Raw genomic sequence first — 19,451 nt, forward strand, 5'->3', positions numbered from 1 at the left:
TCAGTGTAATTCACTTTTGTACGACTTGTCTAAACACAATAGTACTTAGTCTTATAAAATCTCAGCACTTCCCAGCCGCAATATTTCTTGTCTGCTCCCCTCCCACTACCGATTGGAAAAAAATGCGTAAAAACAGCTTTTTGCAAGAACAGCTTCGTTGACTGCACCTGTACAGGAAACTATTAGTCATAAATTCGACTTTTGATCTCGTTTGATGTATTTTGAACAGAGATTTTTCAAATGGTAAATTAGTATCTAAAAAGTTTGTAAGTGCGACGTCGAGGTTATCTTTAAACATGTTTAGCTAGGACTGGTTATCAGATTAAAGTGTGTTATCACCTCATTTTATAGACCGGTGCCGGCGGTGGGGTGGACGGGTCTTAACATTTTATCATATATATTTTAACATACAATCGTCGCATAATGAAATGTCAAATATCCTGGTGATGTCCTGGGCTAACCGTAAAAACGTGAAGCAAGCTTTTTGGTTAAGCAAAGATAATATGGTTCGGTACTAGGGTAATGTTTGTTAGGTTATCAGAAACACACAATTTTTTGTATTTGGTGTTTTAATGTCATTTCTATGAATGACATATCAAACAAAATTGTGACTGGCATTTTCATATAGAAAAGAAATTGCATTTATGAAAGTTTACGGTACCAAACTTGATGTTTATGGTTTGATAAACTGTAGAAATGTATAACTTGAACACATACATGAAGTTGATGGTATCATAATAAATTATAAGCCATAAAGATTGGAAACTGGAAATATTTTTTGTTTTTTAATATTTCTATCTTTTGCTGTATGCGTGTTCAGGTGTTCCCTGTGCAAATTATTAGAAAAAGGCAAACATCATAGTATATATATATAACTACATGTAGATACATGTTATTTATTGGTGTTTTTTTTGCAGTCATTTTCACCAGTGTGCTTGTTTTTATTCTTTTCTTTATTTGCACTATGAATTACAATGCAAATGTTTCTGTACACTACCAGGATGTTATTAAGGGAACATAAAGGGGAATAGGTACAGAGAGACACACTAGAAGGCTTGTCAGTCAACAACAACAACAACAATGGTGGTGGACAATAGAACAAACTGGTCAAACTAACACACATTATCAGTGTAAAGAGCACAATTGAACCCCACACTAAATGAATATATTATTGAAGTGAAATTGTTTTCGTTGTGCCACTAATTAACAAACTGTACTCTGCTGTAGACAGATAAACTGTGTTAATTGGAGTATTTTCTGCCAGACATACATTTTTCCACAATACCAACTTTACCAGAGTCAATGATATTCCCTTTTACAATAACATGCCTAAAGTGAAAAATTTGGAATTCCGCTGAAAGAACAAAAAGCTCACTTGCCTAATTTTAATATCAATATCAAACAAGTCATTCACTTTGACATGTTAACACAAGGTTCACAATGTTAATTTCAATTTGCACATTTAGAAATATTTTGTCACTTTTGTGTAAAAATTACAAGTCAAATGCTGTTGCAGTAACTTGATATCCTTAGATTTTCAATGAGAGTGATAGTGATGAGAATAGAGTATCCATGGCACTTTACTGCATTCTTTTCATGTGTAATTATCACAAGAAAACAAGACATACTGAACAGACACTACACACCATATAGAATTTATTTTTTGATAATCTTTTATTTCACTACCAAAGTAAGAGTTACAATCTTTTACTCTGGATGGCACAGTGACATAATTTATAAGTCTATCTATACATATTATATACATCAGCATTCACTGCTGAATATGGTGCATGATCTCCATTACTGATGGCAACACTTCTCATTCTTTAATCTGGGAAAAGCTGGGTCCCAAAAATTATTCAATTGAGATGATTTTGTGGCAAGATCTTTTCCATGACTCCTGACAAATTCAATACAAATACTGCATCTATTCCTCAGAGTCCCAAAGATGATTTGTTCTTGTGGGACTTGGTCTGGTTACCCTACATGAATTGAAATCTTGTCTGAGTTCAACCACCTCATCGTCCGGACTATCACTGTCATCGGTGCTGTCGTTGTTTGCATGGTGGGCCAATGAAGTTCTTAAACTTGGCATATCTCTAGTTTCTTCCTCTGGTGTCCAGTAATTTTGTGATACCAAAAAGTTCTCAGTCTGTTCCTGATCACAAGGAATATTTAATATTATCCGATTTATTCTTTGAAGGGGATACGAGTCATTTACAATAGGTATTCCTTGCCATACTAGAGATTGCTCTGGAGTAGGCATGCCTGAATCACCACAAACACAGGTACTGTTGTTCATCCTTGTACTCTGAGCAGTTGGATACACTGACTGTCGTGCTTTCTTGCAACGCTTTTCAACTCTAAGTTTAGAAAGGGTTTCACAGCAGTTTTGCTCTTGAATCTTCATCTTCAGCTTCAAATTCCACAAACTTTTGTTAAAAGATGATATATACACCTTGAGCCTGTATATATAAAAAAGAAAACACACAGGAGAGTTAGAAACTTTGGAAAGATTTTTTTGCTTGCTAATAATGGTGAATGGAAAAATATGATCCCACAAAATTGACAATTATTGTGTCTGATATATTTCAAGGATTAACACATGTAAAACTGAAAGTGAAAGGTCAAAAATTATCTTGTACATCAATATGACTAGGTTTACATTCAAGAGATATGGCCTGATGGGGAAAATTAGAGAAAATAGCAGGAAACCTGCATCTGTAATAAATGGACTATGGTGTACCTACTGAGTCTGACTTGGGTATACCGAGTAGATCTCAGATTATTCTCAAGTGTGGGTGTTGCTGACAAAGGCCTGGAAAAAGTTCTGGAAATATGCTGTGTAAATAGCCTATCATTTGGTTTCTGCTTTTGTATTGCATCCAACTTACATTGCAAATTGTGATGTGTTGTGTGGTAGTTTTAAACAAATCTGCTTTCTTTGCGAGAACCATTTCTAATGGCAGCAGACAAGCTAATCAATCAACACAAAAGAAAATAAACTGTGGTGACATAGAGCCTAGAGGGTAAACTCCAAATAATAACTGTTGATTATGCAAAATATGTGGTACTGTTATACTGAAGATTGCGATTCACTTTGTCCTAATTTCAACTCTTCCCATGCTTTCAAAATCACATAGTGAAGTAATTTGCAGATCTTTGCAACATGAACATATGCGTGCATGTATTTTAGTTATAAAACTTTAAAAGACATTCCAATACTAAGACGTAAAATAACACTATACATCCAATCACGGAAGTATCCAATATACTGAATTTTCAGTTTGGTTTATCCCTGTCTCGTTTTAGTAGGAAAACCAGACCTTTTTAATGTTAACAGATACTGAAAAAAACAATCAGCCCAGAAATCTAATGCACTGAAATTGGGGCTAGGACCAGTTGAAATTGGGATGGAATGATCCGTCACCGTTAGATTATCGGTCTGACTGTCAACTGAACTTTGCTTATGACGTTATGTATGAGTTTATGACCAAGAGTGTCAAGTGTACTAGTATGTACTAGTTTGTATGGGCAAACACAAATCACAATAGTCACGATATTTGCTTCTAAATTTGTATAAATTAATTTCGATGATAAATTAACGACTTTAATTTCATTGACAATCACTTCCTACTTTATTTGGATCAATCATAACTACTAGTATTTCAGAATCAGAGCCATGTGTTACCATGGACTTAGAACTGTTATAATGGGGCTAGCGTAATTCCGTTTTGAATAGAATTCTGCCGACAGATCCAGGTCAGAGTCACAAACTCAAACCATGATCAAATGCTGTGAAAACCTAGCTGATTCAATGCCTCCTGCATGCAGGGGCCGGCCGGGGCGTGTCACCTGTACCATCGGCGTTATAATTGAGGCTTTATTATGCGTGTAGAGTGTACATGGCCTTATGGATACGAAAGAAACGTCATGTTCCCAACAATAATACATACAACCCTGATTTCGATATACCCGTAGCCGAATGTACGTTTCAGTTTAGCACACAATCATTTAGTCTGGCGGAGCACCAGATCTACTTCGGATGATGCATCGTTAATTCAAGTCATGTTCTATCATGTGTATATTTCGTAGATCATGAAACTTCTTACTACTAGTAGTTAGTAGTAGTGTTTTTTGACAACCACCAGTACGATATGACAGATAATTACAGTAAACACCAATGGATAATCATGACGAAATGCTATATTCAATCAACACTTACGTAAACGAGGTAGATGAACGATATTTCCAGTCCGACGACAGCACACACTCGAGCAGTAATGCATCGAACTTTAGTCGTGTCCGGCCGCTCGTCATGCAAACCCATACATGGAAATTTCCAATGTTCATTCGTTTTCATTGCAGACATCATCACGTTTCTCATTCGTGCCCAATGAGGTGACGTGATTCTCATCCAATGGCAGCGCCTGTATTTGAATGTCCTCGTGTAGATTTCAACTAACCAATCATATTAGGTATTGTATTAGCTATCTAAAAGAAAGGCTGCCACCTCCGCCTGCTTGTTGTAGATGCAAGTTCCTAAAGATGGATATGTTTTCAAGAAAACGAACAAATGAATCCATACAAGTACTATTGTAAAATAGATATAATACTGTGAAAAGGCACAATAAGGAAAATAATACACATCTTTAAAAATGTATGGTGAATAAGCTAGATGCACAATTATACGATACGGGAACAAGGTTAGATGTCTTCATTTTCTCAACGGGGTCGAACGTTATCACTTTGCGAGTATTTTTGAACGATGTTCACTCTGTTCAGAAACGACAAAACTTACCAAGGTGATTTTCTTTCGATTTCGTCAAAAGAATTGTGGTGTAACATGGGGTTTGTTTTCAAAAGTGAAAATTTGTCTAAGAATGAGTTGGTCTATAATTACTTTAAAAGTACACCCCTCTTCAAGCGAAATACTGTAGTCCTTCGTGAAGTACATTTGTCACCACCCTGGCAAAATGGCTTCCTAGCGCGCACTTTAGACATAAAAGCACTCTTCGTTCTGGCATACCATCTGCTGTCTAGTATCAAGTAAACAACCTGCAACAAAATGTGGCACGAAGCTAGGAAACAGGAGCGGAAGCTTCGTGGTATGATGGTTGACTACAAAAGAAGAGCTGAAAGAAGAAGAGAGTATTACGAAAAAATTGTAAGTCGCTAGTCGTCAGCCTCTTTTTAGCTTTCAGGTACTCCAAAGTCTAACTCATTTGCGGGGCCGGGGGACAGCTCGACAGTGATGTACGTACGTGAACTTTTCTTCCTGATACGGGCTCGGAGGGTGTATATTAAAATGCTTGCCATTTATATAAATGTCCATCCATCAGCCTGTTTACCTTAACAGATTCAGCAATGTCGTAGAGTCGTCTGATATTATAATCTCAACACGTGCATTGTGCCCCCCCCCCCCCCTTCGACTCTGTCGTCCGTATACCATGTCCACTGGACGTCCCAGTAAACTCATCGCAATGAGCCATATTCCGTAACGCGAGATATTTAGACTTTTCCCACCATAGCAACCTCCATATGGATAATGGGGGCATGTGTAGGACACCGCCTCCTCATTTTAGATTATAAAAATCAGGGATATGCTCATGATTCGAAGCCTATATTCATTCATACAGTACACACAGCCCCCGCCCCCCCACACACACACGCACAAAGTACTACATATTTGATGAAACATTCTTTTGTTTGTATAATTTAAATAAGTCCATATAACATAATATGACATAACATAACTACACAACAACATAATCCCACTGTTTAAGAATATAACAAGTGTCAAAACATCAGAGTACAATGTATGACTAAAATGTAGGTGTAACTACTGTATATTGTTGTAATTTCAGTGATTGGAGATGTCCATTTTTATACCATGTGAATTATTAAGAAATGGTGTTTTTCTTCACAGAGACTTGATCCAACACAGTTTATCAGAGTACATGGACGTACTTGTAAGATAAGCCTGGATCCAGCTGTAGCAGCAGCTGCTGAAGGACCAGGGACAATGTAAGAACAAGTTGTTGTTTGTCATATGGCCACCATCACAGTATACCATACTGCATTCTGTGATAGTGACCACATAGTGACCAAGTCTCTGGGTCATAGCTGTTGTATAGGCTGAGGTTTATCAGCACATTACATTGAAGAGTTTTCATTGATGTTTTATCTCTTATCAGACGGATCGTCATGCAAGTCTTCCTATTGAACTGTTATCAGATACTAACTGAATACATAAACCTGCCCTGGCTGCCACTGGAACTTTTTTTTTCATCAAGCAACCAAAGATACATTCGCTTAAAATTGTTCACTTATAATAAGACATTGTAACTGATAATAGACCATTACCCGTCTCGCGGGAGACGCCATTGAGTGCATAGCAACCACATTCGGGTGGTCAAGCTGAAGTGTCAACCGCTTAGCAACACCATTGTTCTCGACGTCACGTACAGTGCAATACGTATGATCATGGAAGTATACTTCCATGGTATGATAGATCAAGGGAAGCAAACTTTTAAAGTATGGTTGTAAAAACGATGTGCGTATGTGAAATTCATAACTAGCCGTCAGACGTGACGGTGATTTTTGGCCGTCTGGGCGCAGATGAAGAGCGGTTGAGATTGACAGTTTCAACATGAACTTGAACATATTATTACTAGAGTTGGATCCACTCGAGGATCGCAGGCCCTATGGTTGAAAACTTGCATGTCAGGTCACGAATATTGTATTCCTATTTTTAAACAACGTCTAAAATTTGATACAATGTCATAACTTTTCCATAGACTTTTTATACGTCGCGTAGCGTCGTCTAAAAACCAACACAACAACGTGTACGCGATCACTTTACTGTATAACGTGCTGTTAATAGTTGGCAATGATGTAATTCTTAGTCCGTAATTCGTCAGCTAAATTCGTCAGGGTCCGCTAAAAACTTTGAAATCGGTTGAGAATTTTTTTCGCTGTCTTTGATTTTATCATATACATTTATAAATGAGCTATATATATGCATTTAAAATTAAAATTTAGAGATACTATGTCGTTTTATTTTACGAATTTGGACTATGAGTTCTACAACATGTTCATCGAACTCAAGTATAAACATGGCTGACACGTACACGTGTTTCACGCATCGCCGGTGATTCCCAATTCTAGTTCCTGACGATTGTATTCCGATTTTACTCTAAGTTATCTTCATACAGTACTAGTCTAGTTCATGACGACCGTATTCCGATTTTACTCTACGTTATTAAGGTAGGGTAAAATTGGAATACGGTCATTGGGAACTAGACTGGTAGATATTGTTGTATGAAGATAACATGTGGTAAAATCGGAATACGATTGTCAGGAACTGACTATGATTTCCCGATCTGTGACGATAATTAAGAACTTTTCAATTCTGAACTCTAGGACCGAAACGGGACATTGGCACTCTAAAAATGTGTAAGACTTTTAGCTTTCGTCCGTATTTGTCAACAGCGTAAATGTCAACGGTTCATAAGGGCTTACGGCTGGTGGATGTGTAGTAGTACTACGCCACACTTCATGTGCATTGCATTCTAATATACTTATATTGAATATTGGTGACGGGAAATGTTTCCACCATGTACATGTGTACTAATAATCAAAACTACTCGATTTTGCTTGTCATTAATTACCATTTCTCAAGATTGAAATATTATAGCCATCTAGTATGCTGCATAAGTTTGGCACTGACAACGTATTCCCAGAAATGACAGTCAGTTCGGAAATATAATGACAGTGTGACACTGGCGTATTTTTCTTTTAACTTGATGTTGACACGCTATATTTTCGCAACATGCTCTTTAGTTCGTGTACTTTCAATTTTTCAATGTCTTCCATGATGACTTAGGATTGTAGATGGTCACAAACGGTAGTATTTTTTTTCAGACTAATGCATTGACTTTCATATGAACAACATGGCCACTCCGCAAAGCTTGACCTCCGTAGCAACCGTTGCTAGGTTATTTGCATATCTCGCGAGATCTGCCGCGAGACGGAAAATACTCTATTAGTGGTTGGTTTTATTTGGAGGTAGTGTTGTGACAGGGTTTAAGTCCTCAGTAAAAGCGTGCTTTGATTTGCCTCAATACCTATTTATGGTAGTGCTCATCAAATAAGTATATATCATGTCACCACTGTGAAGATTGTGTATCACTGACGTTATCACCCATGGGAGTCTTGAGAGCTATTTTTTATGCAATTGTATGAAAGTAAGAGAAAACACAGCATTAGATATTGCTTCTACACTGCTTCTCTCTCATTGTTCAAGTGTAATATGTTATTTGTTACTAATCATGATATAGGGAGCTAAGCATTGATTCTATTAAAAGACAGTTACAGACATATTATCTTGAATGAATGTGTTATATTATACAAAGTGGATGAAATCTGACACATCCATGGTCTTCTATATCATACAGGATGCCATGGCAAGGAGATTCCAACAACTTGATTGACAGGTTTGATGTCAGAGCACATCTTGATTATATCCCTGATTATAGACCATCACCATTCATTGATCCTGATACGGAGGAGAAAAAATGCAATTATGAACGTTACAGGACGTTAGTTCAAAATGACTGGACTGGAAGTATGTAAATCATTTTGTTTTATTGGCATGTGATACTAGAAGAGTATTATGCAGTTGTCGGCATGACATATCTATAAAGTGTACTGTAATACACAGAGAATTATATGACATAATAGGAATTAGTAGGAGTTTCATGACAGTAGTTAAATCTCAACATTTCCTTTCCTTGCATGATTTTGTGACTATTTAGTGCTTATATGTATTTGTTCACACTTTGAATGAACTCTGCTTACATGAAGAAGCATAGCAATTAGAATCAACAGTAACTCCTTAATATTTTTTTGTGAATTCAACAATTTTCCAAATTTATTCATGTTACAGTGACAGAAGAACAAGTTCTATATCAGATTCATTTGGATGAATTATATGGTGCTGAGAAGAAAAGAAATGAAGAGAAAGAAAAGTAAGCCTTCGTTCTTTCTCAAACACATGAAATGTACACATTATACAGGTTATTTTGCTTGATTTCTAAAGAGCTAGATCAGAAGATGTCTTAATTTTTAGTTTGAACATCATCTTTACATGTACTGTATTTGACATTGTTTACTCATAGACTAGTGTTTTCATAAGTATTTTTTATCGCAGCACATTTTGACAGTTAGCTGGTTGTCAGTTTCATTTTCATGCACAAAATTTGTGCCTTTAGGTGTAAAGAAAGTGCAATTGAAAATCTCAGTGCAGCGGTTTTACAAGTATTGTTTACTTTTTTTTGTAGGTTAGCCAAAGAGAGAGCTATGATTGGATTTGTGTATGATGATAGCACCACAGGAGATCCTGGAGGGGGCAATAAAGATGACGTAAATGATATTGAGGAGGAAGATGAAGAAGAACATGATGATATTGACAGTGATATGGATATCGGTAAGTAAAGAATTCAAAAGTTGATTTATATGAACTGATGTATTTAAGGATACAAAACAAACTAAGGTTTCTATGAAGAGAAGTTTATTTTGCCATGAAGCTAAAAACAGACCTGATGAATTCTCACTCATAATTTATGTGTGAATTTATCTGTAGTTTATTGTTGTGTACCACTGGATATACAACGTGCAAAAACCACTATGATTTCTGTAACCTTTAGTTTACAATATGGTCATGTATCTATTGTTGTGTGCCAGTGAGAGTGTACAGGAACCACTAGTGATTTCTATTTCCGTAACTTGTATTTTACAATGACGTCACTGTGTTCATGCATCTATTGTTGTATGCCACTGGGTATACAACATGCAAGAACCACTAGTCCTTTCTAAAACCTGTAGTTTACAATGAATTATCTTCTTACCATCAGATGTGGATATAGACATTGATGCCCTTACAGAAGAACAAATAGTTGACATGAATGCATGTGGAGTCAATTTTGGACTTGATCCAAATGAGTACATGAGGTATGTACATGTACAATAGTATTAATCAATGTGTCGTGGATTCCTTCTCAAAATGTGCCTTGTAGTCCAGACAAAAGTGCTATTGATTGAGGTTTTACTTTCCGTGTGTTTGCCATCAGCAAAGTTAAAGTGAGAGTGAAATCATACTAATCTTTGTATAGTATGTTGAAATACTGTCTGACCCTTAAGGAGATGTAAATGTCCTGACAAGTAGAAATTGGAAGCTACTTTCAGCTTTTGGAGTTATATATATTTTACATTCTATTCTTTCTGTGACTTTACACATAGATGATAGAGTTCTCTGAATAAAGTAAAAAAAGTAAAAGATGTAAAGCCCTCTTGTAATTATTTGGCACTATTGATAAGAATGAGTATTCTCCAAACCACTGAAGTTAATGTGAAACTAATATTATAATAGCCATAAGACCCAAGATGCTCCTTTCATGGTTTAATTGATAAGTACAAATGGTGTTACTGATCACTGAGTTGTCTTGATGTATTGACTTAATTGTTATACCATTCAATAGGCAGCTGAGAAAAGATAAGGAAGAAGCAGAAGCTTTGAAAAGAGCCAGAGAAGAGGAGGAAGAAAAAGCAATGTATTCGGTAAGTTTTTTAAAAACATTTTATTAACCAAGTTAACATGAAATTCTGATCTGAGTTATGCTATAAGCATGATAAAAGGTCTATCAGGTTGTTTGTACGTACCAGGTAATTGATTTAAAGTTAAAGACCCTGACTTTGCCAAATATGTATTAGTAAGTTGATACTAGGCAGGGATGTAACATGGATAAATTATCAAAGAAAAATTATCATATGATAGTGTTGGACGGGGCATAAAAAATGTGTTTTTGGCCAGAACACTGATATTCCACGAATGTCTAAATGAAAATTTGTATTTGCTCTCAGTATGCAAAGTAAATGTATTGTTTTGGTTTTTGGTCAAAAGACAATCAACTCTAAATTTGCAGGATTTTCTAGCCTGTCTTTTTGTATGTATATTCCAGAAATGTCTGATTGAAACTTGTTCACAGCATAATGATCTGATCTTTTGTGTGCTAAATGAAGTGTGATTTTGGGATAAAAGACTTGTAGTATGTGATAGATTGTGGTTGAGGTGTTTGTAGGGCTTCGTTTATCATCCTTTGAAAGCCAAGGCAGTGAGAAGGAAGATGTCAAGTGATATTGAAGGCATAGTATAGGATAGTTTATGTATAAGTCAAAGATATTAAGAGAAGTATAATGTAACACCAACAGGAGATAAGATAAGCCTGGTTTCCTCAACACTGCAGTCATTTATTAGTGTACGTGTTATAGAGGTGACCACCAGGCAGAGTAAAATCTACCTTGACTTCAGCATGATAAGCTCTACACTGTGCTGTATTGTGTCCAATGCTTGGCAGACAGAATGTTTAATGTAATATTGTGTTGGTGTGAGTTTGTGTTTTCAGTACGTCAACATAGTTGACTGAAAAAGAAGTTTTAGATATTCTAGCAATACTTTTGCATTTGATTTTACACAAGTTAAAAGTAGTTAATTAGTAGTATGTGTATGCTGATGTGATTTTATTCAGCAAGGGCAAATGTAGTGATCAAAAAATAATTATCACAAATTACAATATTACTATATTAGAAGGTTTCATAATACAATACTTGCATGCCAACCACTTTGGTCCAAACCAGTCTGTGTTTTTTGCTGAAGGATTTGTTGTGTAGAAGTGGTTGCTTTTGATTCAACTGATCATTAGCACAATTGAACAAATTGATATGTAGACTTTCCATGAACATCCACGTTCACTATCTGATCAATCTACTTTGCAGTTTTAGAGTGTGTCTTTATAAATTATAGTTTTTTGACTGAATTCAGATACCTAAAGTATGGTAATTAATCACTTTCAACAATTTCCAGATTACATAACCTCAAAGTAACCTGTTCATCTAAATCATTGATGTAAAGTTGGTTTTGTGAGGGACATGATAATTTCCATTGATGCAGACTTGTTCCTAGACTTCTATTTACTAAGCTATATCAATAAAAGTTAAGCAACAATTTCTTTGGAATGTATGTAATTCTTCAGTAAATTGAATATACAATGTTTTATTGAAGAAGTGAATTGTTATCATTAAAGTTTTGTTATTAGCCAGTCTTACTCTTATTACTTGTATGTACATATGTAGGGTCGGAAATCGAGACGGGAAAGACGTGCTTTGATAGAGAAGAGATTGAAAGGTAGAAAAATTAGCCCACCAAGGTAAGCAGTTGACAGGATGTGCTTTTATTAAACTATCTGTATTTATGAAAAAATAGCTCACTTTGCAACCAAATACCAAAGGCAAAGACTGGAATCTTTTAATGTGAAAGTTACATCAAATATTGACTGTTTTGGTAAGTTTTAGGATTTGGTTCAACAAATTATCAGTTGCAACTTGATCAGATTCTTGTGTTTGAATGGATGTTTTGTGTTGCAGGGTACACTCAAAATGAATTCAAAATAATTTTAAAAAAGAACTCTTCGTGCTAGATAGATGTATTATATCTATAGCTGTAGTTTGCAACTTCTGCCACAATGTTTTGGACATGTGAATACACTGCACTTCTTCCATATCTTGACAGTTATGCGAGGCGAGACAGTCCAACATACCTACCATATAAGCGTTCAGCCTCTAGGTCGTCATCTCGAAGTCGATCCAGAACCCCAGAAAATGCAGGCCAAGTTCAGTTCATCACAAGTTTTGGTGACGAAGAGGAAGTAGCCAAGAAAGCTGCATCTCTTATTGGTCCTGTGAACCGTCCTGAAACAAAACGACACCAAGATAAAGTGTCAGATTCTCGCAATAAATCCCGGTCGGTTGCTCTTTTGTTTTTTCATGTTTAAACATTGAGTAGGTCTGCTCATTAGGGGAATGACTTGAAAGTAAGAATTTTATGAAGGATGCATCACCACAACCTGTAATAAAGAAGGGAGTTCATTTGAATATAAATCGAGATATCTACCCTCAAAATACAAACTTTCACAGCAGTGGCTTCATGAGAACAATGAACTTTTGATAAATAGCAGATGGAAAGGTGAGATGTTTTGAAAGAAACAAATCCATAATAGCTTTTTGAAATAAAAGTACCCTCAGATAGCAATGTTGCATAGATAAATGAATGCACGTGTGGTAAGTAACGAAGAAAAATAACCTTTAGAGTGTTTATGGTCAAGACTTTCACAAAAGTGTATTTTCATGCCAAATTGTATAATGTATAGACTTTATCAGTTATTCAGACACAGAGGTATATTTTTCTTGACATAAATGTACTTTCTGTTGGGAACACATCATATATCCAACTTCATAAAGTGCATATACAAATATACAACATGTGTGAAATGTGTTTCTGAAGTTACAAGACAATGCTACAAGTGTATAAGCCTCTACTGTAGTGTATTAGGCTAAGCTTTAATTCCAATATGTGATTCTAGTAGGGGCAACATTTGCTCATTCCATCAAGATTCAGTACTTTTTCAACATTAAAATTGCATTCAATTAATTATCATTCAGCTAAGAATTACTCACTTCAAAAAAATGTGTTAGTATCCTTTATTATTTTGCCCCTTTCTTTCTTTTCTATTGATTTTTGTATATTCAGATTGAAGTGTACAAGTTGGTTTGTGTATGATATAACATACCTACCAATCTAAATCTGATTACCTATCATTAAAATTATCTGTTGTACATGATAAAGATAAGAAATACTTAGCTACAGGTTTCACTAAAAGTTGTATTTGTCATTTAAGATGACCAAGTTTGACCTCTGGTTATTTCTGTTTTAGTAGGAGACGAGCAGGGTCCAGCAGTAGCAGTAGTAGTGGTGGTTCTTCCTCAAGCTCTGGTTCTTCATACAGTTCCAGATCGAGATCAAGATCAAGGTCGAGGGGAAGGTACCACCGATATTCAAGATCAAGATCTCAGGACAGACATCACCATCACCATCGTTATCATCACCATCGCCATTACCAGAATGATAGGTATAGTTATTCTAGGAGACCATCACATAGATCAAGTCCACCTAGGTCACGTGACAGATATCGTAGGTCACGTTCAAGATCTCCATTACGTCCTCAAAGTAAGCGGTATTCAAGTTCAAGTTCTAGTTCTAGTCGTTCCCGATCACGGTCAAGGGACAGACATGATCATGTGCGTTCTCATGACCATCATAGGTACTCACATGCCGAGTCAAGAGACAGATCAGATAGAAAACATGATGATCACACAAATAAACCGACTCCTAGAGAACAAGAATCACCTGTAAAGAAGAAAGAGGATGTCACTGCCAAACTCAAAGTGTAAGTTTATGTCTTTGGTTCTACCTCAATATGCTATCTGGACTTCAAATTTATCCACTGTTCTACCTCAATATGCTATCTGGACTTCAAATTTATCCACTGTTTTACCTGAATGAAATATATAGGAATGTTTGTGATAACATGTCTGACAGATAGAAATGGAACCTTTCAACAATCAGCTAAAAGACTGTAAGAAAAGAGACAAAGAGCAAATTACTTTACATAATGGAGGATGTATAGATAAGGAAACTGGTGATATGAATGATTTTTATGAACCAGAATAATTATGATGTAGATGTAAAGTAAGAACTTTGCACTGTTCTATAATGTTGTACCATTATTATGTGAACATTATATTTTGAAATCTGAAATTGGCAATAATGTTGATGATTAAATGTAGCTTCCCATGTAAAACATACTAGTTACAAAGGAAAAGGTAAACTTTTGTGTTGTACAAAGAATGACATAATAATGTTGATACAATCAATCAACTGAATAATCCAAGTAGGCCATTCCTCCATTTGTTGTCAGTAAATATCATATTTTGTCTGTCACTGAATGTATGATTTTATCTGCACTGCATACAATATGAGTGAATTGAGTTCATGTTATGGTATTAACTTTCATTTGCACTGTTTCTATCATCTTGTTTTCTATCTCTTTCAGACCTGAGACAAGTGTTGGTATAAAATCCCCTAGTGCTAGTGTTAGTGCTAGTGCTGCAACCAAAGTCAGTAAGAATCTCTTGTTATATTTTCATTATTTTGGAGTAGTCTTCATAAAAGTCTGGCGCCAGGTTTTATGTCTTTCCATCCCTGGAATGTATAATAATTTACTAACCAAAGCAATTAACACACTGATAATGTAGAAAGCATTCACAATTGTTTTGCAGATAGAGAAGGCATTGCACACTAACAATTTCCACCTTAATCTTAATAACAAGTAATTTCATCCTCTAGCCATTTGCTGTCTTTCAATTATGAAAAGGAAATGGACAAATCATCTTACCTTGGGTTTTTATTAACTGGGTGAATTCTTTTTAACTGAGTGCTAATGGCATATTTTGTTGTAGTTTATAATAGCTATGTTTTACAAGAAGTTTAACACATTCAAGTGTGGTTAAGGTTCACATTCAAAGTCATAAATAAGTGTAATTTTGTATTTTAGCTGTATATAGTATAGATTTAGTCATAGAACCTCAACTATTGGTGGAGGGTCTATGATTTAGTGGTAAACTTGTACATAAATCAGAGAATCTTTGTATACTTCTTTTAAATTGTGGATTTGTTCAGGGAGTATATTATTATTATTTAAAATGTGCAATAAAATCTGACATGATAGTCCTTCATCCTTATGTCAAACTTCCTTGTAGAGTAGTTAAGGCAAATCAGTTGTTAGAATTCATGTCACTTGGAACTAGATTGATAAGTATGACAGTATCAAAGCAAGCAAAGAGTGGTGTGTATTTTAGGATGAATTAACACAAAAATTAAAAAGAAATGAAAATACTGTATTCTCAGCAGTCACTATAAGTTATATTGAATGGAATACTACTTATCAGTGTTCTTGTTTTTTTAATTTTTGGCTTTGTTTAATTTCGTTGAGTCAACTTTGTGTGTGGGTGTGTGTGTATGTTTTGTTTATTATCTTCACACTGTTCAAAAGTCAGATGAAAAAATGTGTATCACATATATATGGAGCTGCCTGCTTTAAAACATTTCACATATGACATCAGAGATGGTAAATTTTTGGAGATGTTGCATAGATATATTTTTCTTCAATACCTGGTTTGGCCCTATGTCCTTGTTTTTATAGCACAGTGCAGGTAAACTTGTCAGGTACTGTGTTTTAATAATGCATCATGTTTTCTTAGTCCATACAGCATTTCAGAAATGTGTTTTTGTACATACAGCCACTTACTTTATCTGTCTTTCTTTCACAGCCAAAATTGACTCCACAAGAAAGACTCAAAAAGAAAATGCAATTGGCGCTTAACAAGCAATGTAAGTATTTTCAGTTTAAATATCTTGCTCTTTCATTGTTTACGAGAAATAGCAGACCATTGATGTTTAAATTGGATAGACCTCAGTAAAATAATAAAGGAAGAGATTATGAATGAAAGAATTCTAGCCATATCATATATATAGTCTGTAAGATACGACATTCATGCCATGCTATTAGCTACCACACAGAAGCCTGATAGGGTTGAACAACACTTAGTATTGTACTGTCTAAGTCATATAGTGTTCCATTCAGCCATTTACCAGTGATGTTGCTCAGTAACCACAGATCCAGCAAGTCTCAGTGAGATAATGGATATTATGGTCAAAAGAACTATTGAATTCATTATTAATGCAAAACATTACTTTTAAAAAGAAATATATTTACCGGTAGACATACTTAGAGCATCAAGCCAATTCAAAATATGGCATGCCACTACATTATCTGTAGATGCAGAACAGAATAAAAGTAAAGAGCTAAATTGGCAATTTGTGTGGAAAGGTGATGTTATAAGCAATAACATACTTCTGACATATACAGGCTTTGATGAATATGCTCTGTACTACTCATTATAACTTCTCTAGCAACAAAGTATTGATTTTTACCTCTCGCTCAGTACAGCATGTCTGATAAAATGTAAAAGCACTCTTACATCGATCATTCTTGAAAATAAAGGCAATTCATTCAAATTCAGAGTGAAGTTTACGACACAATTCAATTTTAGGATGATAAAAAATCTACCATCCAAGTCCGATCATTTAATGTCGTCTTGTAAAATGATTTTGTTGTAGAGACTTAATGTTAGTATTTTGTTCCTGCAGATAAAGCTGACAAGAAGAAAGAACAAAAGAAAACAGTTGAAAAGGAACAAGAAAGAATGGTATAATAGAAAATAAATCTTCTCATTTCATTTAAATTATTGAAAAATGAGACATACAAAAAGAGGGCAAATGCCAGCATTATGAGAGAAAATATAGGATTTGTGACTGCAAGTACAACAAATTTTATAGGCTGTGCCTTCTTTGTACCTTGATAACCTCTTTCAATATAATATCAATATATAATTTACTTAGTGAAAGCAAACAATATGATAAACCTGGACTGTATTTATTAATGTGTTACCAAACGCGATCATACTTTTTTTCAGAAAGAGAGGCTTATTGCCGGCATCAGGATAAATTTAATGATATTTAAAATTTTATCAAAGAATTTGAGTATTTGTTGACCATCACACATCAAGGTTAATTTCATGATTACAGGAGAGAGATGATGACCTAAGAGAGATAGCCAGAAAAATTAGAAGAAGGGAAAGAGAGAAAAGAGAACATGAAGATGAATACATACATGTTCGGCGAAGAAGCAGATCAAAGTCACAATCACCGCCGCCGCCACCACCACCTCCACCATCAAGAAGAGGTAGAGTCTTTGAATATTCAAGCTCCTTCATAAAAGTCATGACTTCAGAATTCGAGTGTCATCTTGTCTACGTTTACCACCAAGTACAAAGTTAATGTATGCTGTGCATATTAGTTGCATAGTTAACTAGGATGTGTACAATACTACACTTAAATGATATATAAAAATAGTGTGTAGCAGAAATGCCTAAGAAAACTCTGAATGTAAATCTGGTATCATTCCTTGCGTACTACCTCCCCTTTGAAACCAAAATATTTATATTAGTGTTATATTAATGTTAACAACACGTAAACTTAGTTTGCATAGTTTTTATCCAGTATTGAGTAGAGCAATGTAATTTCAGGAATGCCTACAAACAAGAATCTTAGAATTATAATTATGTGTATCATTAAAATGTACTTTTAACATTGTAGTGTGTTTGATTGGTTCATGTTTAGTTTTTCCTAACATATCGTTATTCATGTCTTGCTTGTTTTATATGTCCATTATGTAATAGATAACCTATTTTCCTTATATTTACAAACAGCATGGCGGTCAGACAGACATCCAAAAGACCCACCACCTAGAAGAAGATACAGATCAAGGTCACGCTCTAGGTCACGGTCAAGAACACCTCCAAGATACAGACACTAGAATGGAACTCCTTTAATTAGAGAAGTCTGTTGTTAAATAGATATGATACAAAGGTTGCCAGCATGTGGTTGGAATTAGAGAAATCAAGCACATACTGGCCAGTGGATCTTCACTGTTACCACACATACTGTTCAGTGGATTTTCACTGTTTACACACATACTGTCCAGTGGATCTTCACTGTTACCACACATACTGGTGCGGCGTATCTTCACTGTTTACATACATACTGGCCAGTGTGTCTTCACTGTTACGATACATACTGGTGCCGTGTATCTTCATTATACCACACATTGTCCAGTGGATCTTCACTGTTACCAGACATACTGTTCAGTGGATCTTCACTGTTTACATACATACTGTCCAGTGGATCTTCACTGTTTACATACATACTGTCCAGTGGATCTTCACTGTTTACACAGATACTGGTGGTGTATCTTCACTGTTACCACACATACTGTCCAGTGGATCTTTACTTTTTACACACATAATGTCCAGTGGATCTTCACTGTTACCACACATACTGGCGCGGTGTATCTTCACTGTTTACATACATACTGGCACAGTGTATCTTCACTGTTTACACACATACTGTCCAGTGGATTTTCACTGTTAATGTACACATACTGGCCAGAGTATTTTCACTGTTAACGTACACACTATTCAGTAGATCTTCACTGTTAACATACACATACTGGCCAGTGACCAGTGTATCTTCAAAGTTCAAATAACTTTTACATGTGTACAGGGTGTTTAAACAGTTCAAAAATACTGTGCAACAAATTTCTCTTTCTAAAAGAATGAGGCTATGAATTCATGTAGAGTTTTCACTTTTTTATCCATAGTAATTAAAAAATCATAATTCTGTTACCGATAGTTAACAATAATGAATTTGAGAATGATGTAATTTACTTAAAACAGTTGGTTTGTACGGGGTTTGTTTACCTTCAATTTATCTACAGTTATGCAGACCTTACAGGTTTATTCAATACAGTCATCTTATATTAAATACTGAAGTGCTGCCTTGATGGGTTTACTTATAAATATTAGTACATTTCTGG

At 35.3% G+C, this 19,451-nt stretch overlaps 2 protein-coding genes across 4 annotated transcripts; one reads left to right on the top strand and one right to left on the bottom strand.

Annotated features, from left to right (window-relative positions):
* Window positions 1-1,716: 1,716 nt before the first annotated feature.
* LOC144453479 (uncharacterized) lies at window positions 1,717-4,373 on the bottom strand. Its single transcript, XM_078144790.1, has 2 exons — window positions 4,226-4,373; window positions 1,717-2,465 (listed from the first exon to the last, which is right to left on the bottom strand). Exons 1-2 carry the CDS (start codon window positions 4,351-4,353, stop codon window positions 1,928-1,930), a joined length of 666 nt encoding a protein of 221 aa, XP_078000916.1. The 5' UTR covers window positions 4,354-4,373; the 3' UTR covers window positions 1,717-1,927.
* A 605-nt stretch (window positions 4,374-4,978) lies between these two features.
* LOC144448158 (uncharacterized) lies at window positions 4,979-19,162 on the top strand. 3 transcript variants are annotated; one of them, XM_078138314.1, is made up of 15 exons: window positions 4,979-5,167; window positions 5,930-6,027; window positions 8,460-8,629; window positions 8,951-9,032; window positions 9,345-9,490; window positions 9,918-10,014; window positions 10,542-10,620; window positions 12,193-12,266; window positions 12,629-12,859; window positions 13,830-14,342; window positions 15,009-15,072; window positions 16,285-16,345; window positions 17,165-17,223; window positions 17,603-17,759; window positions 18,286-19,162. In XM_078138314.1, exons 1-15 carry the CDS (start codon window positions 5,069-5,071, stop codon window positions 18,390-18,392), a joined length of 2,037 nt encoding a protein of 678 aa, XP_077994440.1. In that variant the 5' UTR covers window positions 4,979-5,068; the 3' UTR covers window positions 18,393-19,162. The 3 variants fall into 3 exon arrangements, 2 of the variants coding, with proteins under 2 accessions (XP_077994440.1, XP_077994447.1); XM_078138321.1 differs by having other exon boundaries at window positions 13,833-14,342; XR_013482081.1 differs by lacking the exon at window positions 18,286-19,162 and having other exon boundaries at window positions 15,009-15,076; window positions 17,603-17,678.
* The last annotated feature ends 289 nt before the right edge of the window (window positions 19,163-19,451 follow it).

This window comes from Glandiceps talaboti, chromosome 2 (genome assembly GCF_964340395.1).
Source record: "Glandiceps talaboti chromosome 2, keGlaTala1.1, whole genome shotgun sequence".
Lineage (NCBI taxonomy): Eukaryota > Metazoa > Hemichordata > Enteropneusta > Spengelidae > Glandiceps > Glandiceps talaboti.